Source organism: Oncorhynchus tshawytscha, linkage group LG09 (genome assembly GCF_018296145.1).
Source record: "Oncorhynchus tshawytscha isolate Ot180627B linkage group LG09, Otsh_v2.0, whole genome shotgun sequence".
In the NCBI taxonomy this organism is placed as follows: Eukaryota; Metazoa; Chordata; class Actinopteri; order Salmoniformes; family Salmonidae; genus Oncorhynchus; species Oncorhynchus tshawytscha.
The window spans coordinates 23,513,326-23,538,531 of NC_056437.1; the positions used below are offsets into that span (position 1 = coordinate 23,513,326).

The following is a 25,206-nucleotide window of genomic DNA, read 5'->3' on the forward strand; positions in this document are numbered from 1 at the left end:
TGTCTCCATCTCCCCTGGTGAGACAAAACCGCGACTCGAGAAGAGCACTTGTTTTTTTCCAGCGACGGTGGGTTTGTGCCCATAGGCGACATTGTTGCCCGTGATGTCTTGTGAGGACCTGCCTTACAACAGGCCTACAAGCCCTCAGTCCAGCCTCTCGTGGACAGTCTGAGCACTGAAGGAGGGTTTGTGCGTTCCTGGTGTAACTCGGGCAGTTGTTGATGCCATCCTGTACCTGTCCCGCAGGTGTGATGTTTATATGTACCGATCCTGTGCAGGTATTGTTACAAATGGTCTGCCACTGCGAGGACGATCAGCTGTCCATCCTGTCTCTCTTTAGTGCTGTCTTAGGTGTCTCACAGTATGGATATTGCAATTTATTGCCCTGGCCACATCTCAAATCAAATCAAATGTATTTGTCATATACACATGGTTAGCAGATGTTAATGCGAGTGTAGCGAAATGCTTGTGCTTCTAGTTCCGAGTGCAGTAATAACCAACGAGTAATCTAACCTAACAATTTCAAAACTACTACCTCATACACACAAGTGTAAAGGGATAAAGAATATGTACATGAAGATATGAATGAGTGATGGTACAGAACGGCATAGGCAAGATGCAGTAGATGGTATCGAGTACAGTATATACATATGAGATGAGTAATGTAGGGTATGTGAACAAAGTGGCATAGTTTAAAGTGACTAGTGATACATGTATTACATAAAGATGCAGTAGATGATATAGAGTACAGTATATACATATACATATGAGATCAATAATGTAGGGTATGTAAACATTATATTAAGTAGCATTGTTTAAAGTGGCTAGTGATATATTTTACATCAATTTCCATCCATTCTCATTATTAAAGTGGCTGGAGTTGAGTCAGTGTGTTGGCAGCAGCCACTCAATGTTAGTGGTGGCTGTTTAACAGTCTGATGGCCTTGAGATTGAAGCTGTTTTTCAGTCTCTCGGTCCCTGCTTTGATGCACCTGTACTGACCTCGCCTTCTGGATGATAGCAGGGTGAACAGGCAGTGGCTCGGGTGGTTGTTGTCCTTGATGATCTTTATGGCCTTCCTGTGACATCGGGTGGTGTAGGTGTCCTGGAGGGCAGGTAGTTTGCCCCCGGTGATGCGTTGTGCAGACCTCACTACCCTCTGGAGAGCCTTACGGTTGTGGGCGGAGAAGTTGCCGTACCAGCCGGTGATACAGCCCGAAAGGATGCTCTCGATTGTGCATCTATAGAAGTTTGTGAGTGCTTTTGGTGACAAACCAAATTTCTTCAGCCTCCTGAGGTTGAAGAGGTGCTGCTGCGCCTTCTTCACGATGCTGTCTGTGTGGGTGGGCCAATTCAGTTTGTCTGTGATGTGTACGCCGAGGAACTTACAACTTACTACCCTCTCCACTACTGTCCCATCAATGTGGATAGAGGGGTGCTCCCTCTGGTGTTTCCTGAAGTCCTCAATCATCTCCTTAGTTTCGTTGACGTTGAGTGTGAGGTTATTTTCCTGACACCACACTCCGAGGGCCCTCACCTCCGACCTGTAGTCCGTCTCGTCGTTGTTGGTAATCAAGCCTACCACTGTAGTATCGTCCGCTTTCCATGCTTGTTCAATGACCCATAAACAATTAATGAACATGCACCTGTGGAAAGGTCGTTAAGACACTAACAGCTTACAGATGGTAGGCAATTAAGGTCACAGTTATGAAAACTTAGGACACTAAAGACGTCTTTCTACTGACTCTGAAAAACACCAAAAGAAACCAGCCCAGGGTCCCTGCTCATCTGCGTGAACGTGCCTTAGGCATGCTGCAAGGAGGCTTGAGGACTGGGTAGTCCTCACGTCAGTGCTGACGTGCTGTTGCATGGGTGTACAGGTTAGTTGTAGTACTTCCGGCGCCGACAGAGATGGCCGCCTCGCTTCGCGTTCCTAGGAAACTATGCAGTTTTTTTTTTTTTTTACATGTTATTTCTTACATTGGTACCCCAGGTCATCTGGGGGAAGAACTACTGAATATAAGAGCAACGTCAACTCACCATCAGTACGACCAGGAATACGACTTTCCCGAAGCGGATCCTGTGTTCTGCCTTTCACCCAGGACAACGGATTGGATCCCAGCCTGCGACCCAAAACAAAGACGTCGTAAGAGGGAAACAAAGCGGTCTTCTGGTCAGGCTCCAGAGACGGCACATCGCGCACCACTCCCTAGCATACTTCTCGCCAATGTCCAGTCTCTTGACAACAAGGTTGATGAAATCCGAGCAAGGGTAGCATTCCAGAGGGACATCAGAGACTGTAACGTTCTTTGCTTCACGGAAACATGGCTCACGCATCGCGCTGACAGAAACAAACATGTTTCTGGTAAGAAGAGGGGCGGGGGTGTATGCCTTATGGTTAACGAGACGTGGTGTGGTCACAACAACATACAGGAACTCAAGTCCTTCTGTTCACCTGATTTAGAATTCCTCACAATCAAATGTCGACCGCATTATCTACCAAGGGAATTCTCTTCGATTATAATCACAGCCGTATATATTCCCCCCCAAGCAGACACATCGATGGCTCTGAACGAACTTTATTTGACTCTTTGCAAACTGGATACCACATATCCTGAGGCTGCATTCATTGTAGCTGGGGATTTTAACAAGGCTAATCTGAAAACAAGACTCCCTAAATTGTATCAGGATATTGATTGCGCAATCAGGGCTGGTAAAACCTTGGATCATTGCTATTCTAACTTCCGCGACGCATATAAGGCCCTCCCCGCCCTCCTTTCGGAAAAGCTGACCACGACTCCATTTTGTTGCTCCCTGCCTACAAACAGAAGCTAAAACAAGAAGATCCCGCTCTGAGGTCTGTTCAACGCTGGTCTGACCAATCTGATTCCACGCTCCAAGACTGCTTCCATCACGTGGACTGGGAAATGTTCCCCACTGCCTCCAACAACAACATTGACGAATACGCTGATTCGGTGAGCGAGTTCATTAGAACGTGCATTGAAGATGTCGTTCCCATAGCAACGATTAAAACAGTCCCAAACCAGAAACTGTGGATTGATGGCATTCGCGTGAAACTGAAAGCGCGAACCACTGCTTTTAACCAGGGCAAGGTGACCGGAAACATGACCGAATACAAACAGTGTAGCTATTCCCTCCGCAAGGCAATCAAACAAGCTAAGCGTCAGTATAGAGACAAAGAAGAGTCGCAATTCAACGGCTCAGACACAAGAGGTATGTGGCAGGGTCTACAGTCAATCACGGATTACAAAAAGAATACCAGCCCTGTCACGGACCAGGATGTCTTGCTACCAGGCAGACTAAATAACTTTTTTGCCCGCTTTGAGGATAAAACAGTGCCACTGACACGGCCCGCAACCAAAACATGCGGAGTCTCCTTCACTGCGGACTCTCCTTCACTGTAGCCGACGTGAGTATAACATTTAAATGTGTTAACCCTAGCAAGGCTGCAGGCCCAGACAGCATCCCCAGCCGCGCCCTCAGAGCATGCGCGGACCAGCTGGCTGGTGTGTTTACGGACATATTCAATCAATCCCTATCCCAGTCTGCTGTTCCCACATGCTTCAAGAGGGCCACCATTGTTCCTGTTCCCAAGAAAGCTAAGGTAACTGAGCTAAACAACTACCGCCCCGTAGCACTCACTTCCATCATCATGAAGTGCTTTGAGAGACTAGTCAAGGACCATATCACCTCCACCCTACCTGGCACCCTAGACCCACTCCAATTTGCTTACCACGCAAACAGGTCCACAGACGATGCAATCTCAACCACACTGCACACTGCCCTAACCCATCTGGACAAGAGGAATACCTATGTGAGAATGCTGTTGATCGACTACAGCTCAGCATTTAACACCATAGTACCCTCCAAACTCATCATCAAGCTTGATACCCTGGGTCTCGACCCCGCCCTGTGCAACTGGGGACTGGACTTCCTGACGGGCCGCCCCCAGGTGGTGAGGGTAGGTAACAACATCTCCACCCCGCTGATCCTCAACACTGGGGCCCCACAAGGGTGCGTTCGGAGCCCTCCTGTACTCCAAACTTGATGATTGAGTTGGAGGCGTGCATGGCCACGCAGTCGTGGGTGAACATGGTCAGTGTGCGGGGGTACAGGTTAATTGAAGTAATTTATACATGTAGGTAGGGGCTAAGTGACTATGCATTGATAATAAACAGAGAGTTGCAGTAGTATACAGACAAATGGAGGGGGGTGGCAATCAATGTAATAGTCCGGTGGCCATTTGATTAACTGTTCAGCAGTCTTCTGGCTTGGAGGTGGAAGCTATTAAGGAGCATTTTGGTCCTAGACTTGGCGCTCCGGTACCGCTTGCTGTGCGGTAGCAGAGAAAACAGTCTCTGAATTGGGTGAGTAGAGTCTCTGATAATTTTATGGTCTATCCTCTGACACCGCCTGTTATATAGGTCCTGGATGGCAGGAAGCTTGGCCCCAGTGATGTACTGGGCCGTACGCACTTCCATCTGTAGTGCCTTATGGTCAGATGCCGGGCAGTTGTCATACCAGGCGGTGATGCAACTGGTCAGTGTGCTCTCGATGGTGCAGCTATAGAACCTTTTGAGGATCCATGCCAAATCTTTTCAGTCTCCTGAGGGGGAAAAGTTTTTGTCGTGCCCTCTTCACAACTTTCTTGGTGTTTTTGGACCATGACAGCTCGTTGGTGAAGTGGACACCAAGGAACTTGAAACTCTCAACCCGCTCTACTACAGCCCCGTTGATGTTAATGGGGGCCTGTTTGGCCCGCCTTTTCCTGTAGTTCACAATCAGCTCCTATATATTGTTCGCATTGAGGGAGAGGTTGTTGTCCTGGCACCACACTGCCAGTGCCCTGACCTCCTCCCTATAGGCTGTCTCATCATTTTCGGGATCAGGCCTAAGAACTGTTGTGTCGTCAGCAAACTTAATGATGGTGTTAGAGTCATGTTTGGCCACATAGTCGTGGGTGAACAAGGAATTACAGGAGGGGACTAAGTACACCCTCCTGAGGGGCCCCAGTGTTCAGGATTAGCGTGGCAGATGTGCTGTTGCCTACCCTTACCACCTGGGGCGGCCTGTCAGGAAATCCAGGATCCTGTTGCAGAGGGATGTGTTTAGCTTAGTGATGAGCTTCGTGAGCACTATGGTGTTGAACACTGAGCAGTAGTCAATGAACAGCATTCTCACATAGGTGTTCCTTTTTTCCAAGTGGGAAAGGGCAGTGTGGAGTGCAATAGAGATTGCTTCATCTGTTGGGATTGGTATGCGAATTGGAGTGGGTCTAGGGTATCCGGGAGGATGTTGTTGATGTGAGACATGACCAGCCTTTCAAAGCACTTCATGGCTACCGACGTGAGTGCTACAGAGCAATAATCATTTAGGCAGGTTACCTTCGCTTCCATGGGCACAGGGACTATGGTTTTCTAATTGAAACATATATGTATTACAGACTTAGTCAGGGAGAGGTTGAAAATGTTAGTGAAGACACTTGCCAGTTGTTCCGCGCATGCTTTGAGTACACGTCCTGGTAATCCATCTGGCCCCGCGGCTTTGTGAATGTTGACCTGTTTAAATGTCTTGCTCACATCGGCTACCGAGAGCATTATCACACAGACATCCAGAACAGCTGGTGCTCTCGTGCATGATTCAGTATTGCTTGCCTCGAATCGAGCATAAAAAGCATTTAGCTCGTTTGTTAGACTCACGTCACTGGGCAGCTTGCATCTGGGTTTCCCTTTGTAGTCCATAATAGTTTTCAAGCCCTGCCACATCTGACGAGTGTCAGAGCCGGTATAGTAAGATTCAATCTTAGTCCTGTATTGAGGCTTTGCTTGGTTTATCTGAGGGCATAGCGGGATTTTCATATATTGCGTCCGGAATGGTGTCCTGCTCCTTGAAAACGGCAGAACTAGCCTTTGGCTCAATGCGGATGTTGCCTGTTATCCATGGCTTCTAGTTGGGATATGTACGTACAGTCACTGTGGAGACGACGTCATCAATGCACTCATTGATGAAGCCGATGACTGAGGTGGTATACTCCTCAATGCCATTGGACGAATCCCGGAAAATATTCCATTCTGTGCTAGCAAAACAGTTCTGTGGTGCAGCATCTGCATCATCTGACCACTTTCGTATTGAGCGAGACACTGGTACTTCCTGCTTTAGTTTTCGCATGTAAGCAGGAATCAGGAGGTGTAAACAGTGTGCGCAACTGGTTAACTGAAGTCAGGTGCAGGAGAGCAGAGATGAGTGAACAAGCACACTTTATTTTGCAGAAGGAAAACAGTCTGACACAACTGCGTAACGACACTCCCACCAAAGGCAAAAGCGAATGGCACACTCGTCACACAAATAATGTACAGCATACAATACTACGGGTTCCAAACAAGACCCGGCGAAAAAAACAGCATGATGCATCACACATGACATGCAACAAACAATTACACTCACAGACATGGGGGGGGGAACAGAGGAATATGTACAAGTAGAGTAATGAGGGGATGTAAAACAGGTGTGTGGAAAAACAAGACAAAACAAATGGAAAATGAAAGGTGGAGCGGCGATGGCTAGAAGACCGGTTATGTCGAGCGCCGAGCGCCGCCCGAACAAGGAGAGGAGCCGACTTTGGCGGGAGTCGTGAAAGGAGGATATAGTTATGGTCAGAATGGAGGGCGGGGGAGAGCAGTGTATGCATCTCTGTTTGTGGAGTAAATGTGATCTAGAGTTTTTTCCCTCTGGTTGCACATGTGACATGCTGGTAAAAATTTGGTAAAACTGATTTAAATTTGCCTGCATTAAAGTCCCGGCCTCTAGGAGCACCGCTTCTGGATGAGCATTTTCTTGTTTGCTTATGGCCTTATAGACTTGGTTGAGTGCAGTCTTAGTGCCAGCATCGGTCTGTGGTGGTAAATAAACAGCTACGAATAATATAGAGGAGAACTCTCCTGGTAAATAGTGTGTTCTACAGCTTATCATAAGGTACTCTACGTCAGGCGAGCAATACCTCGAGACTTCTTTAATATTAGACATCGCGCACCAGCAGTTATTGACAAAAAGACACACTCCCACCAGACATAGCTTCTCTGTTCTGCCGGTGCATTGAAAATCCCACCAGCTCTATATTATCCGTGCAGTCGTTCAGCCACAACTCGGTGGTAGGATAATTGAAATCGTAGGTCATCAATGTTATTTTCCAATGATGTTAGCAAGTAGGACTGATGGCAGTGGGAGTTTACTCGCTCGCCTTCAGATTCTCCGAAGGCAGCCCGATCTGCATCCTCTGTTCCTTCGTCTTTTCTTCACGCAAATGATGGGGATTTGGGCCTGTCCCCGGGAGAGCAGTATATACTTCTAGTTGGACTCGTTAAACCTCTTGAGCCTACTTGAGACGCAGATGTCCCACCTAGAGCTCTGGAAATGCAAATGCGCTACGCTACACGCTAATAGTATTAGTTAAAACGCAAACGTTCATTAAAATACACATGCTTGGTATTGAAATAAAGCTACAGTCATTGTGAATCTAGCCACCGAGTCAGATTTTTAAAATGCTTTTCGGCGAAAGCATGAGAAGCTATTATCTGATAGCATGCAACACCCCAAAAGACCCGTAGGGGATGTAAACAAAAGAATTAGCATAGTCGGCGCTACACAAACCGCACAATAAAATATAAAACATTAATTACCTTTGACCATCTTCTTTCTTGGCACAACTTGATGTCCCATAATCAATACTGGGTCTTTTTTTGGATTAAATCGGTCCATATATAGCCTAGATATCGATCTATGAAGACTGTGTGATAAACGGAAAAAAATAGCGTTTCATAACGTAACGTCATTTTTTAAAAGTTAAAAATTCGACGATAAACTTTCACAAAACACTTCGAAATACCTTTCTAATGCAACTTTAGGTATAACTACACGTTAATAAGCTATAAAAATCATCAGGAGGCGATGTAAATTCGATAGTTGGTCGTGTGGAAAAATGTCCGGAAAAACACAGAGACAATGCCTCAGGTTGGTGGTCGGAGGGAATCGGTTCCCTTTGGTCGGATCTACCAAGAATCAAATCAGAATCAAATGAGGAGACTCTATACATCCTGTGGAAGCTGTAGGTACTGCAAGCTCGGCCTCATTTAATACGGTTCACCTTTAACAATTCCTGGGAGTGGCGCATGGATATTTTTTTTTCATCTCCAGTGATCAGATTTTCCTGCGCTTTTCGATGAAACAGACGTTCTGTTATAGTCACAGCCGTGATTTAAACAGTTTTGGAAACGTCTGAGTGTTTTCTATACACACATACTAATCATATGCATATACTATATTCCTGGCCTGAGTAGCAGGACGCCAAAATGTTGCGCGATTTTTAACAGAATTTCCGAAAAAGTAGGGGGGAGGCTTAACAGGTTTTAAAGGAAAAAGCTTCTTCCAGTTCGTGTTGAGTATTCACAGTTCTGATGGCCAGAAGTTATTTTCGGTCATAAGCAATGGTAGGAGCAAATTTCTGTACAAAATAAGTAAAAAATGATTTAAAACAATGCAAAAAACGAACAAAATAGCACAATCGGTTATGAGCATGGAAGACGTCAGCCATCTTCTTCGGCACCACATACAGTGCTTTCTGATTTTGCTTAAGCCCCATCCCAAGATCCAATTCTTTGAGTTTCCAGCCTCTAGTCCTATACAATCTCCTCCAATTCGCCTCTAGCACTCAGAATTGACCCCGACTGCTAGCGGAACGCCCCCTCTGTCTCCTCTCTGTACCCACTCCAGCCCTGGTGGAGTAGCTGTGTTCTGACTAAAAATGAATCTTATTTCCCATCTGCGTAGCCATAGCCTCCCAGTCTACCATACATAGCCTACCCAGGGAAATGCTGACTCTCGAGCAATGCCTACAAGAGCAGTTTTAGCAAGAATCCATATTTAAACAACTAAATACACCCTTATATTTAAATAGTAATGTGTCTGCTTAGGATACCTTTAATCACAGTTTGAGAGTTCTCCTTGAGAATACCATTACCTCAGTCCGTTTTAGTAAAGCAATAAACGGCTTGATTGAAATATCATAATAACAATGCTAACCCACGTCCCAATAAAAGTCTGTATACTAAGTACATTATATCCGAGTTGCAAGGTACTTGTAGGCCTTAACACAGATCAAACAATGCAATTTGCATTCTTCATGACCATGGTATTCTTTCATACAGTAGATCAAGCAATTCCATTTGCAATTCTCCACATTTTTCACGGTAGATAAAATAATGTCACTTACATTTACGTATCACCAGAAGTGCGGCATGCATGTTTTTATTACAGATAAAAATAAATGTATGTTTATTTATTAACTAGGCAAGTCAGTTAAGAACAAATTCTTATTTACAATGACGGCCTAGAAACAGTGGGTTAACCGCCTTGTTCAGGGGCAGAATGACAGATTTTTACCTTGTCCGCTCTGGGATTTGGACTAGCAACCTTTTGGTTACTGGCCAAATGCTTTAACCACTAGGCTACCTGCCCCCCCGAATAATTTAATTAAGGGAGGAAACACATGTGCCCTAAGACACACACGTGCACATTCAAGCACAGACTCACAAACACATACTGTACATATACACACACATACATAGCGAGTTTTTATAAAGTGTCTGCATAGTTAGAAAGCATCGCGTTCAGTTAGGTTTAAAATGATGGCTAACACTTAATTGTCCCGGGCAAATGGGCCATGTGGGAGGAAGAAGTGTACATGCAGTGTATGTGGGGCCACACTTCAGAATACAAATAGGAAGTACTGATTGTGAGTGAAAGAAAGAATGAATGAAACAGAGAGGAAGAGCAAATGAATGGTTGATAGATAAAAAATGATTGACAATAATAAAACCATCCTGAGAGCATTAGTGGTCCGGTAGACTTGATTGACAACCCAGTGTTGATAGCTCTATGAACACTCTAAAAGCAGCCCTGTATGGTTCCTGTATATGTGCTAAAATGACTGGCATATCGCTTCCAATCCCTGCTAAAATGGATCTGTTCTGCCTAAGAGAACAAGGGAAGATGGAGAAGGGGAGAGTGGAGTACAGACCTGGGTTATTGATCTCTACCACAAACTCTCAGCAGCACAGAATAGGCAATAAGGCCTTTTCTGCTACACCAATGGTTTCCTCAGTTTTACGAGGGGTGTTTGTGTGCGTGGGTGGGGGTGGGGGAGTGTACTGTATGTGGGCCATGAGTAGTCATCTTTCCATTGTTGAATATGGCGACTGGCCATTTAGTAAACTGATCTCTGCAAGGGGTGAATTCATCTATTAAGAAGGTTTATGTTAGACTTTTATGTTGATGGAGATATTTTCTGATTTCAGCTCCCCCATCGCAGAGTGACATTCTCCACAGCCAATCCGGTGCAGGATCTGCAGGATGCATCTCAGCACAGTTACTATGACAGCGGCCTGGAGGAGTCAGAGACGCCCAGCAGTAAGTCATCATCTGGCCCCCGTATCGGGCCCCTGACCCTGCCTGAGGATCACTACGAGAGGACCACCCCAGACGGCAGCATTGGGGAAATGGAGCACCCTGAAAATGGTACGATCCTGTATTCTCTGTGAGTTTCAGTGTCTGTTGTATGTAATAGTAGTTGTTAGTCTGGTGTTTGTAAAGTGTTTCGGGATTCGGTTCAGGGTTGTGACCTGAGGTGGGGATGTGTTTGTTTGTGCTGTGTGTGTGTGTGTGTGTGTGTGTTTGTTTGATTGTTTATTAAAGGGTGCTGATGTGCAGACAGTGTTAGTGACAGTGATGTGTGTTGTGTTTGCAGAGTGTTGTATTGATATGTTAGCTGTTGTTTTGGCTGCTGGGGCAGATGGATAGATTAATAGATCTGTGTGTTGTGGAGTCAGCATTCAGTGTCTCTGTCTTTTACCTCAGCAGCCCCTCTGCTCTCCTCTCTCAGAGCTCTAAGTCATTCCTAATGACCATCTCACACAAGCGTGCTAATTTTAAAAAAGACTACTGGAGTATCTGGGTAGACAACATTGTGTTTGTCGTAAACATTTACCTCCCCTTACGCCAAGCTTTCTCTCCGCAGCCAAATGTAGCTAGGTGTTCCAGATCTAGAGATATGCATTCCCTTTGCTGTGTACCGTACACAGTGCTCAAACAACAAAACTAAATCCATATAAGCTGTGCACTATGCATAATACACACAGATGTCTAGGTCCATGGAAAAACCTTTACCCATAGTAAAGAGTGATAACCCTATCAAGATCATCCATGCACCCGTAATAAGAACCATAGGTCCTTATCTCAAACATGTCCATAACGGAAATAAAAAATGACCTTTGTTACACTTGTTCTCTGAGCATACTGATTGACAAATCTGACTGTTTTAAGTTGGCCAAAGCATTTGTCTACAATGTGAGTTCTTGATATTGTACTATATTTAGTCTTTGGACCAATGGGGTTACTGTTTTTTTACACATTTCATGAATCAAGTCATGTGAATACATGTTCACATGATCAGATCTTAATAATATTTATACAGGCAAGCCCCATATTATTGTGGAAGACTTCATTCTTCTTCTTCTTGCTACCGCGGATATGCTTGGGACAATGTTGGGGGGAAAAGCCAGAAAAAACTATACAGACAATGCCTTCATCAAACAACACTATTTCACGACTCATCAGTGACATAGCAGTAGATCTTTTTTAAACAATTACTGCTTAGCATATAAGCCAGTGAATTATATGCGTTACCGCTGGATGAACCAACAGACATGGCAGGCCTGGCACAGCTCCTGGTATATGTCCGTTACGTTTATGGGGGGTCAATTAAGGAAGATATCCTCTTTTGTAAACCAGGACAACAGGAGAGGATATTTTTAAAGTACTGGACAGCTTTGTGACATCAAATGGACTTTGGTGGTCAAGATGTGTTGGTATCTGTACTGATGGCGCAAAACTCATGACAGGGAGAATGTGGAGTGGTAATGTGCGTGCAAGCAATTGCTTCCGTCGCCACTTGGGTACACTGTAGCATCCACCAAGAGGTTCTTGCTGCCAAGGGAATGCCTGACAGCTTGAAAGATATTTTGGATACTACCGTGAAAATGGTTAAGGCAAGGCCCCTGAACTCTCATGTATTTTCTGCACTATGCAATGATATGGACAGTGACCATGTAACGCTTTTACATCATACAACAGTGTGCTGGTTATCAAGGGGCAAAGTATTGACACGAGCTTAAAGATGTTTTTATTTACCATAATTTTCACTTGTCTGACCGCTTGCATGATGACAAGTTTCTCACACGACTGGCCTATCTGGGTGATGTTTTTTCTCTCCTGAATGATCTGAATCTAGGATTACAGGGACTCTCTGCAACTATATGCAATGTGCGGGACAAAATTGAGGTTATGATTAAGAAATTGTATCTCTTCTCTGTCTGCATTAACAAGGACAACACACAGGTCTTTCCATCAGTGTATCCATCAGTTACAAAAAAAAAAAAAAACATTTTTCTCCCCTTTTTAACCCCCTTTTCCTCCCCAATTTCATGGTATCCAATTGTTAGTAGCTACTATCTTGTCTCATCACTACAACTCCCGTACGGGCTCGGGAGAGACGAAGGTTGAAAGTCATGCGTCCTCCGATACACAACCCAACCAAGCCACACTGCTTCTTAACACAGCGCGCATCCAACCCAGAAGCCAGCCACACCAATGTGTCGGAGGAAACACCATGCACCTGGCAACCTTGGTTAGCACGCACTGCGCCCGGCCCGCCACATGAGTCGCTGGTGCGCGTTGAGACAAGGATATCCCTACCGGCCAAGCCCTTCCTAACCCGGACGACGCTAGGCCAATTGTGCATCGCCCCACGGACCTCCCGGTCGCGTCCGGTTACGACAGAGCCTGGGAGCAAACCCAGGGTCTCTGGTGGCCCTTAACCACTGCGCCACCCGGGAGGCCTCATTGTATGAGTTTTTGTGTGCAACTGAACTCAAGTTTACGGACAATGTCAAATGTAATATAACGAAGCACCTGAGTGAGTTGGGTGCGCAATTATGCAAGTACTTTCCAGAAACAGATGACACAAACAACTGGATTCATTATCCCTTTCATGCCCAGCCTCCAGTCCACTTACTGAACAAGAGAGCCTCATCGAAATTGCAACAAGCGGTTCTGTGAAAATGTAAATGAATCAGAAGCCACTGCCAGAGTATCCTGCCCTTTGCAGCCACGTACCTATGTGTGAGTGGATTCTCGGCCCTCACTAGCGTGAAAACGAAATACAGGCATATACTGTGTGTGGAAAATGATTTAAGACTGAGACTCTATCGAATACAACCCAACATTGCAGAGTTGTGTGCATCCTTCCATGCACACCCTTTTCATTAATCTGTGGTGAGTTATTCACAATTTTATATGTAAGATGGTTCAATGAAGAGCAAAATGATTGATTATTATATTATTATTTGTGTACTGGTCCTATAAGAGCTCTTTGTCACTTCCCACAAGCTGGGTTGTGACAAAAACTCACACTCATTCTTATGTTCAATAAATGTGTTGTATAGTGTGTGTGTGGCAGGCTTACAATGATGGCAAAAAACTAAATTTGAGAGTGCGCTGGCCCTGGTGCTAGAGGGGGTACGCAGCTGGATGTTTAATGTTTGAAGGGGTATGGGGCTATAAAACATTTGTGAACCACTGGCCTAGACCAATATACTGTATATATTACAGCGTTTTCTCTTATTCTCAGATCTCAAACATGTTCTGAATAATTGTCTGGACAAATATATATAAACAAAATCAAAAGAAATCTACACACACACTCTCTCACACACACCCCTAGAGTATATGCAGTTTAAGAACTGAATAATTTTTGGTATATTTCCATGGAAACGGCAGATTTTTTTATGGAATATCTACATAGGCTTATAGTTTGAGAAACAGACACCTCACAAGTCCTCACCTGGCAGCTTCATTAAATAGTATCTGCAAAACACCAGTCTTAACACCATACTTGTTCTGGGAAATGAAGTCTATTCCATGCGAGAAATTTCCAAGAAACTGAAGATCTCGTACAACGCAGTATACTACTCCCTTCACAGAACAGCCCAATCTGGCTCGAACCGGAATAGAAAGAGTGGGAGGCCACAGTGAACAACTGAGCAAGAGGACAAGTACATTAGAGTGTCAAGTTTGAGAAATAGATGCCTCACAAGTCCTCAACTGGCAGCTTCATTAAATAGTACCCTTAAAACACCAGTCTCTTTGCCAACAGTGAAGAGGCAACTCCAGGATGCTGACCTTCTAGGCAGAGTTCCTCTGTCCAGTGTGTTATTTTGCCCATCTTAATCTTTTCTTTTTATTGGCCAGTCTGAGATATGGCTTTATCTTTGCAACTCTGCCTAGAAGGCCAGCATCCCAGAGTCTATATACTCCTCTTTCAATTCTGGTCAGAGCCAGTTTGCGCTGTTCTGTGAAGGGAGATGCACACAGAGTTGTACGAGATCAAATGTTTATTAGAAATTTCTTGCATGGAATAGCTTTCATTTCTCAGGACATGAATAGACTGACGTGTTTCAGAAGAAAGTTCATTGTTTCTGGCTATTTTGAGCCTGTAATTGAACGCACAAATGCTGATGCTCCAGATACTCAACTAGTCTAAAGAAGGCCAGTTTTATTGCTTCTTTAATCAGAACAACAGTTTTCAACTGTGCTAACATCATTGCAAAATGGTTTTCTAATGATCAATTAGCCTTTTAAAATGATCAACTTGGATTAGCTAACACAACTTGCCATTGGAACATAGAAGTGATGGTTGCTGATAAGGGGCCTCTGTACACCTATTCCATAAAAGATCTACCATTTCCAGCTACAATAGTCATTTACAACATTAACAATGGCTACACTGTATTTCTAATGAATTTTATGTTATTTTAATGGCCCAAAAAATTGCTTTCTTTTAAAAACAAGGACATTTGTCACGTGTGCTCCCTCCCCAACCTCTAGGTCATCAGGCTGCTTGTTATGGCGCATACCTGTCACCATCGTTACATACACCTGCACGTCATCAGAGTCACCTGGACTCTATCACCTCCTAGTAGCCTAGTGGTTAGAGCGTTGGGCTAGTAACCGGAAGGTTGCAAGTTCAAATCCCCGAGCTAACAAGGTACAAATCTGTCGTTCTGCCCCTGAACAGGCAGTTAACCCACTGTTCCTAGGCCATCATTGAAAATAAGAATTTGTTCTTAACTGACTTGCCTGGTTAAATAAAGGTAAAATGAAATAAAAAAATTACATTCCCTATATACAGTTGAAGTTAGAAGTTTACATACACTTATGTTGGAGTCATTAAAACTCATTTTTCAACCACTCCACAGATTTCTTGTTAACAAACTATAGTTTTAGCAAGTCAGTTAGGACATCTACTTTGTGCATGACACAAGTCATTTTTCCAACAATTGTTTACAGACAGATGTTTTCACTTATAATTCACTGTATCACAATTCCAGTGGGTCAGAAGTTTACATACACTAAGTTGACTGCCTTTAAACAGCTTGTAAAATTCCAGAATATGATGTCATGGCTTTAGAAGCTTCTGGTAGGCTAATTGACATAATTTGAGTCAATTGGAGGTGTACCTGTGGATGTATTTCAAGGCCTACCTTCAAACTCATTGTCTCGTTGCTTGACATTATGGGGAAATCAACAGAAATCAGCCAAGACTTCAGAAAAAAATTTGTAGACCTCAACAAGTCTGGTTCATCCTTGGGAGCAATTTCCAAACGCCTGAAGGTACCACGTTCATCTGTACAAACAATAGTATGCAAGTATAAACACCATGGGACCAAGCAGCCGTCATACCACTCAGGAAGGAGACGCATTCTGTCTCCTACAGATGAACGTACTTTGGTGTGAAAAGTACAAATCAATCCCAGAACAACAGTAAAGGACCTTGTGAAGATGCTGAAGGAAACAGGTACAAAAGTATCTATATCCACAGTACAACAAGTCCTATATCGACATAACCTGAAAGGCCGCTCAGCAAGGAAGAAGCCACTGCTCCAAAACCGCCATAAAAAATACAGACTACGTCTTGCAACTGCACATGGGGACAAAGATCGTACTTTTTGGAGAAATGTCCTCTGGTCTGAAGAAACAAATATAGAACTGTTTGGCCATTATGACCATCGTTATGTTTGGAGGAAAATGGGGATGCTTGCAAGCCAAAGAACACCATTCCAACCGTGAAGCACGGGGGTGGCAGAATTATGTTGTGGGGGTGCTTTGCTGCAAGATGGTATGATGCACTTCAAAAAATAGATGGCATCATGAGGGATGAAAATAATGTGGATATATTGAAGTAACATCTCAAGTCATCAGTCAGGAAGTTAAAGCTTGGTCGCAAATGGGTCTTCCAAATGGACAATGACCACAAGCATAATTTCAAAGTTGTGACAACAAAGTCAAGGTATTGGAGTGACCATCGCTACGCCCTGACCTCAATCCCATAGAAGATTTGTGGGCAGAACTGAAAAAGCATGTGCGAGCAAGAAGGCCTACAAACCTGACTCAGTAACACCAGCTCTGTCAGGAGGAATGGGCCAAAATTCACCCAACTCATTTTGGGAAGCTTGTGGAAACGTTTGACCCAAGTTAAACAATTTAAAGGCAATGCTACCAAATACTAATTGAGTGCATGTAAACTTCTGACCCACTGGGAATGTGATGAAAGAAATAAAAGCTGAAATAAATACTTCTCTCTAGTATTATTTCACATTCTTAAAATAAAGTGGTGATCCTAACTGATCTAAGACAGGGAATTTTTACTAGGATTAAATGTAAGGAATTGTGAAAAACTGAGTTTAAATGTATTTGTCTAAGGTGTATGTAAACTTCCTACTTCAACTGTATATTGCTCCCTTTGGTTCCTTCCCCAGGCATTATTGTTTTAGTTTCCTGTCTGTGTGTAGTCCGTGTTTCTTGTTTTGCATTATGTTTCATTTATTAAATGATTCACTCCCTAAACTTGATTCCCGACTCCTAGCGCACGCACACGTTACAACATTTCTAAGTGACCACAAACTTTTGAGTGGTAGTGTGTGCATGTGTATATATATGCGTATATTTACAGTTCCAGTCATAAGTTTGGACACACCTACTCATTCAAGGGTTTTTATTTATTTTTAATATTTTCTACATTGTAGAATAATAGTGAGGACACTGGTCTGGCCCCTTGGCAGATGTTGAACAGTGAGCTGGCTGCTTCTCGTCCACTGACTGGGTGGTCGAAGATTTGTCTCACCTCAGCATTGAAAGCTAATATGGAGCTGCAGGATGGTGGCTGTTGTTCCCACAATGCCGTTGCCCACGCCAGGGCCTTGCCTGAGAGTACAGAGATTATGGTTGCGATCATGGCCCGATTGGTTTGGAACGAGGAGGACCGTAGTTCGAACACCAGAGAGCACTGAGAGAGGAATCCCTTGCATCCTCCCGAGTGGCCGTCATACCGCTCAAGGGCTGGGATCTTGGTACAGGTCCCCTGGAGGAACTACGGCAACGCCTGCAGCACTGGATGATGAACATTGGGCATTGGCTCCTCCTGGGTTGGAGTTGGACTGTGTTTGGAGGGAGTCGGTAAGTGCCCGGAAGGTTTCCGATATCTGGAAGAGTTTTTCTTGCTGCCACCCCAGCAGTGCTCCTTGGTGGGTTACAACATTCTTGATCTGGGTGATCACTTCTAGCTCCATGTTGTGGGCTGAAGCTTGCTGTGACATGGGGAGGTTGGACACAGTTGCAGAGAAGAGACCAGATGAGGAATCATAAATAAAGCTTCAGCAAAGGACAACAGAAAACACACTTCATTTAAGTGGGAAATCATAAGGGTCTATGCAGCCCAATGGTGACAGGTGGAACTATGACAACGAAGGTCATTCAATCCTGAAAAGTTCAAGAACTTTGAACATTTCAAGTGCAGTTGCAAAAACCATCAAGCATTATGATGAAACTAGCTCTCATGAGGACCACCACAGTTAAGGAAGACCCAGAGTTACCCCTGCTGCAGATAACTTCATTAGAGTTAACTGCACCTCAGATTGCAGCTCAAAATAATGCTTCCCAGAGTTCAAGTAACATCTCAACATCAACTGTTCAGAGAAGAATGCGTGAATCAGGCCTTTATGGTCAAATTGCTGCAAAGAAACCACTACTAAAGGACAGCAATAAGAAGAAGAGACGCTTGGGCCAAGAAACACGAGCAATGAACATTACACCGGTGGAAATCTGTCCTTTGGTCTGATGAGTCCAAATGTGAGATTTTTGGTCCCACCTGTCATGTCTATGTGAGACGCAGAGTCGGTGAACCGACGATCTCCACATGCATGTATCCCACAGTGAAGCATGGAGGAGGAGGTGTGATGGTGTGGGGGTGCTTTGCTGGTGACAATTATTTAGAACTTAACCAGCATGGCTACCATAGAATTCTGCAGCGATACACCATCCCATCTGGTTTTGTTTTTCAAAAGGGCAATGACCAGACATACCTCAAATCAAATCAAATCAAATCAAATCAAATCAAATTTTATTTGTCACATACACATGGTTAGCAGATGTTAATGCGAGTGTAGCGAAATGCTTGTGCTTCTAGTTCCGACAATGCAGTAATAACGAGCAAGTAATCTAACTAACAATTCCAAAAAAAAACTACTGTCTTATACACAGTGTAAGGGGATAAAGAATATGTACATAAGGATATATGAATGAGTGATGGTACAGAGCAGCATAGGCAAGATACAGTAGATGATATCGAGTACAGTATATACATATGAGATAAGTATGTAAACCAAGTGGCATAGTTAAAGTGGCTAGTGATACATGTATTACATAAGGATGCAGTCGATGATATAGAGTACAGTATCAACGTATGCATATGAGATGAACAATGTAGGGTAAGTAACATTATATAAGGTAGCATTGTTTAAAGTGGCTAGTGATATATTTACATAATTTCCCATCAATTCCCATGATTAAAGTGGCTGGAGTAGAGTCAGTGACATTGACAGTGTGTTGGCAGTAGCCACTCAATGTTAGTGGTGGCTGTTTAACAGTCTGATGGCCTTGAGATAGAAGCTGTTTTTCAGTCTCTCGGTCCCAGCTTTGATGCACCTGTACTGACCTCGCCTTCTGGATGACAGCGGGGTGAACAGGCAGTGGCTCGGGTGGTTGATGTCCTTGATGATCTTTATGGCCTTCCTGTAGCATCGGGTGGTGTAGGTGTCCTGGAGGGCAGGTAGTTTGCCCCCGGTGATGCGTTGTGCAGACCTCACTACCCTCTGGAGAGCCTTACGGTTGAGGGCGGTGCAGTTGCCATACCAGGCGGTGATACAGCCCGCCAGGATGCTCTCGATTGTGCATCTGTAGAAGTTTGTGAGTGCTTTTGGTGACAAGCCGAATTTCTTCAGCCTCCTGAGGTTGAAGAGGCGCTGCTGCGCCTTCCTCACGATGCTGTCTGTGTGAGTGGACCAATTCAGTTTGTCTGTGATGTGTATGCCGAGGAACTTAAAACTTGCTACCCTCTCCACTACTGTTCCATCGATGTGGATGGGGGTGTTCCCTCTGCTGTTTCCTGAAGTCCACAATCATCTCCTTAGTTTTGTTGACGTTGAGTGTGAGGTTATTTTCCTGACACCACACTCCGAGGGCCCTCACCTCCTCCCTGTAGGCCGTCTCGTCGTTGTTGGTAATCAAGCCTACCACTGTTGTGTCGTCCGCAAACTTGATGATTGAGTTGGAGGCGTGCATGGCCACGCAGTCGTGGGTGAACAGGGAGTACAGGAGGGGGCTCAGAACGCACCCTTGTGGGGCCCCAGTGTTGAGGATCAGCGGGGAGGAGATGTTGTTGCCTACCCTCACCACCTGGGGGCGGCCCGTCAGGAAGTCCAGTACCCAGTTGCACAGGGCGGGGTCGAGACCCAGGGTCTCGAGCTTGATGACGAGCTTGGAGGGTACTATGGTGTTGAATGCCGAGCTGTAGTCGATGAACAGCATTCTCACATAGGTATTCCTCTTGTCCAGATGGGTTAGGGCAGTGTGCAGTGTGGTTGAGATTGCATCGTCTGTGGACCTATTTGGGCGGTAAGCAAATTGGAGTGGGTCAAGGGTGTCAGGTAGGGTGGAGGTGATATGGTCCTTGACTAGTCTCTCAAAGCACTTCATGATGACGGATGTGAGTGCTACGGGGCGGTAGTCGTTTAGCTCAGTTACCTTAGCTTTCTTGGGAACAGGAACAATGGTGGCCTCTTGAAGCATGTGGGAACAGCAGACTGGTATAGGGATTGGTTGAATATGTCCGTAAACACACCGGCCAGCTGGTCTGCGCATGCTCTGAGGGCGCGGCTGGGGATGCCGTCTGGGCCTGCAGCCTTGCGAGGGTTAACACGTTTAAATGTCTTACTCACTTCGGCTGCAGTGAAGGAGAGACCGCATGATTCCGTTGCAGGCCGTGTCAGTGGCACTGTATTGTCCTCAAAGCGGGCAAAAAAGTTATTTAGTCTGCCTGGGAGCAAGACATCCTGGTCCGAGACTGGGCTGGGTTTCTTCCTGTAGTCCGTGATTGACTGTAGACCCTGCCACATACCTCTTGTGTCTGAGCCGTTGAATTGAGATTCTACTTTGTCTCTGTACTGGCGCTTAGCTTGTTTGATAGCCTTGCGGAGGGAATAGCTGCACTGTTTGTATTCAGTCATGTTACCAGACACCTTGCCCTGATTAAAAGCAGTGGTTCGTGCCTTCAGTTTCACACGAATGCTGCCATCAATCCACGGTTTCTGGTTAGGGAATGTTTTAATCGTTGCTATGGGAACGACATCTTCAACGCACGTTCTAATGAACTCGCACACCGTATCAGCGTATTCGTCAATGTTGTTGTCTGACGCAATACGAAACATCTCCCAGTCCACGTGATGGAAGCAGTCTTGGAGTGTGGAGTCAGCTTGGTCGGACCAGCGTTGGACAGACCTCAGCGTGGGAGCTTCTTGTTTTAGTTTCTGTCTGTAGGCAGGGATCAACAAAATGGAGTCGTGGTCAGCTTTTCCGAAAGGGGGCGGGGCAGGGCCTTATATGCGTCGCGGAAGTTAGAGTAACAATGATCCAGGGTCTTTCCACCCTGGTTGCGCAATCAATATGCTGATAAAATTTAGGGAGTCTTGTTTTCAGATTAGCCTTGTTAAAATCCCCAGCTACAATGAATGCAGCCTCCGGATAAATCGTTTCCAGTTTGCAGAGAGTTAAATAAAGTTCGTTCAGAGCCATCGATGTGTCTGCTTGGGGGATATATACGGCTGTGATTATAATCGAAGAGAATTCTCTTGGTAGATAATGCGGTCTACATTTGATTGTGAGGAATTCTAAATCAGGTGAACAGAAGGATTTGAGTTCCTGTATGTTTCCTTCATCACACCATGTCACGTTGGCCATAAGGCATACGCCCCCGCCCGTCTTCTTACCAGAGAGATGTTTGTTTCTGTCGGCGCGATGCGTGGAGAAACCCGCTGGCTGCACCGCTTCGGATTGCGTCTCTCCAGTGAGCCATGTTTCCGTGAAGCAGAGAACGTTACAGTCTCTGATGTCCCTCTGGAATGCTACCCTTGCTCGGATTTCATCAACCTTGTTGTCAAGAGACTGGACATTGGCAAGAAGAATGCTGGGGAGTGGTGCACGATGTGCCCGTCTCCGGAGTCTGACCAGAAGACCGCTTCGTTTCCCTCTTTTTCCGAGTCGTTTTTTTTTTTTTTTTGGTCGCTGCATGTGATCCACTCGGTTACACTGGTTGTAAGGCAGAACTCAGGATCCGCATCGCGAAAAACATATTCTTGGTCGTACTGATGGTGAGTTGACGCTGATCTTATATTCAGTAGTTCTTGTCGGCTGTATGTAAAGAAACCTAAGATGACCTGGGGTACTAGTGTAAGAAATAACACGTAAAAAAACAAAAAACTGCATAGTTTCCTAGGAACGCGAAGCGAGGCGGCCATCTCTGTCGGCGCCGGAAGTACGTCCTGGATGAGTAAGGGCTATTTGACCAAGAATGAGAGTGATGGAGTGCTATATCAGATGACCTGACCTCCACAATCACCTGACCTCAACCCAATTAAGGTGGTTTGGGATGAGTTGGACCCCAGAGTGAAGGAAAAGCAGCCAACAAGTAATCAGCATATGTGAGAACTGTTGGAAAAGTATTCAAGGTGAAGCTGGTTGACAGAATGCTAAGAGTGTGCAAATCTGTCAACACAAAGGCTGGCTACCTTGAAGAATCTCAAATCTAAAATATATTTAGATTTTTGTAACACTTATTTGGTTACTACATGATTCCATGTGTTATTTCATAGTTTCTCTACAATGTAGAAAATAGGAAAAATAAAGAAAATCCTAAACTATTGACTGGGACTGTACATAAAAGCAATATCTAAGGAAATCCACTCACACACACTCCTAGAGTATATTGTACAGTTTTAACAAATCCAATGCAAGTCAATGGAAAGTGAGGCATTCTAAAGCATTCTCCCTCTTTCTCTCCCAAGCACACGTGTACATGCATACCACAAACATGGTAGGGTGGGGTTTGCAACATGTTTAGCACTGCTGTAGCATGCCTCATTCTCTATTGATTTGCATTGGATTCGCTTGTACTCTATAATATACTTTAGGAGTGTGTGTCTGTGTGTGAATTTCATTAGATTTTTTTTTTATATTGGTCCATACAGTTAAGATTGGAACATGTTTAAGATCTGAGAGAGAGAGAGAGAGAGAGAATGCTGTAAAATCACTCATTTTCCAGTCACCATTGTATTTGCTTATACTGCATATAATCTAGGGATGTGAGAGTGTGTGGACTTCTTTAGATATATATACTGAACAAAAATATAAAACTCAACATTTGAAATATTGGTCCAATGTTTCATGAGCTGAAATAAAAGATCCCAGAATTTTTCCATACACACAAAAAAATGTATTTCTCTCAAATTTTCTACAGAAACGTGTTTACATCCATGTTAGTGAGCATGTTCTCCTTTGCCAAGATAATCCATCCACCTGACTGTTGTGGTATATCAAGAAGCTGATTAAACAGCATGATCATTACACAGGTGCACCTTGTGTAGGGGACAATAAAATGCCTCTCTAAAATTTGCAGTTTTGTCACAACAATGCCACCAATGTCTCAAGTTGAGGAAGCATGCAATTGGCATGCTGACTGCAGGCACGTCCACCAGAGCCGTTGTCAGATAATTTTGTTAATTTCTCTACCAAAAAGACGCTCCAACATTGTTTTAGATAATTTGGCAGTACGTCCAACCGGCCTCGCAACCCTCAGACCACGCGTAAGGAGCCAGCCCAGGACCTCCACATCTGGCTTCTTCACCTGCGGGATCATCTGAGACCAGTCACCTGGACAGCTGATAAAACTGAGTTTCCACAACTGTTACGTATGCCTCTTGGATGGAACGCAACACCTTGCAACAACTCGAACTCCCCGTGGAGTAGAAAAAAGGTATGTGATTGTAGGTGCGGGTAAGGATGACAGAGGCAGAGATTATTACAGTTTACAGGGAATGTATTCTTCCTTCACACGATAAGGTGGGGAAAAGGGGCTGGCCGGAACCAAAGCAAAGGTTAAAGTTTCCCCTTCTCCTGCCTTACCTGCCTACCCACTGGTTACCTTTTCTTAGCGCGACCTGGCGCGCAAACCAAAATACAAGGGGTGGTCCGCCCAGTCATACCTAGTGTGCATAGACATAGTAAATACCACAGGTATATGTATGCCCGCAGGGCTCTTGCTTAAATACAGGGCGCGCACACACACACACACACACACACACACACACACACACACACACACACACACACACACACACACACACACACACACACACACACACACACACACACACACACACACACACACACACACACACACACACACACACACGGTGCCTTCCCCCGTGGAACAAATGAAACAGAATCATTCAAATTTAGTGAACAATTTAAATAAACCAAAAACACCAGGTACTATGGTATACACATACCACTACAGGAGCAGCAGCTACAAAAAAAACACAAAAAAAAACAAATTCAACAAATTTACCATCTCAACAACCAACACAGGACATACAAAGAAGCTCCCTCTCCTAACAAAGGAACACTGGCTTTTAAAGCTGCAGAAGGAGTCAGTAATTGCAGACAGCTGTATCCCCTGACGAGAGGGTGGGGTGAGAGCTCCAACTAGTGATGGGCCGACCAATCAGCTGCTTTGGAATCCAGGAAGCCATTTCCTGAAATACACATATACACAAACCCACAACAACACAGAAACTGAGTAATGTTACAACAACCGAAAAATGTATGCACAAACTGTCAGAAACCGTCTCAGGGCAGCTCATCTGCATGATCATTGTCCTACCCAGGGCCTTGACCTGCCGGCAGTTCGGTGTTTTAACCGATGGCCACTGGCATGTTGGAGAAGTGTGCTCTTCACGGATGAATCCTGGGTTTCAACTGTACAGGGCAGATACGGCGTGTATGGCGTCATGTGGGAGAAATGTGGGTGAGCGTTGATGTCAATGTTGTGAGCAGAGTGCCCATAGTGGCTCTGGGGTTATGGTATGGGCAGGCATAAGCTACAGACAACGAACACAATTGCATTTTTTTCGAATGCAATTTGATTGCACAGAGATACCGTGATGAGATCCGGAGGCCCATTGTCATGCCATTCATCCGCATCCATCACCTCATGTTTCAGCATGATAATGCACGGCACCATGCTGCAAGGATCTGTACACAATTCCTGGAAGCTGAACATATCCCAGATGGGGGTCACACCAGATACTGACTGTTTTTCTGATCCAAGCCCTTAACCTTTTATATAAGGCATCTGTGACCATATCTGTATTCCCAGTCCATAGAATAGGGCCTAATGAAATTATTTCAATTTACTGATTTCTTTATATGAACTGTAACTCAGTAAAATCTTTGAAATTGTTGCATGTTGCATTTATATATTGGTTCAGTGTATATTGTTCCAGGCAATCAATATACCAAAAATGATTAAGATCAGATCATTTTGACTTGATTCTTGAAAATAAAATGTGTAACCCTATGTGTCGAAAGACTAAATACAGTACTATACAGAAACTACTGACAATTGAA

The 25,206-nt window shown here is 44.6% G+C and overlaps 1 protein-coding gene across 1 annotated transcript in view; it reads left to right on the forward strand.

Annotated features, from left to right (window-relative positions):
- The window catches only part of LOC112257611 (protocadherin-1), a 165,916-nt gene that overhangs the window by 108,586 nt on the left and 32,124 nt on the right, over positions 1-25,206 (forward strand). Inside the window, exon 4 of the mRNA XM_024431308.1 lies at positions 10,371-10,590. Coding sequence (XP_024287076.1) covers positions 10,371-10,590 — 220 coding nt within the window. The remainder of the gene's footprint in view (positions 1-10,370; positions 10,591-25,206) is intronic.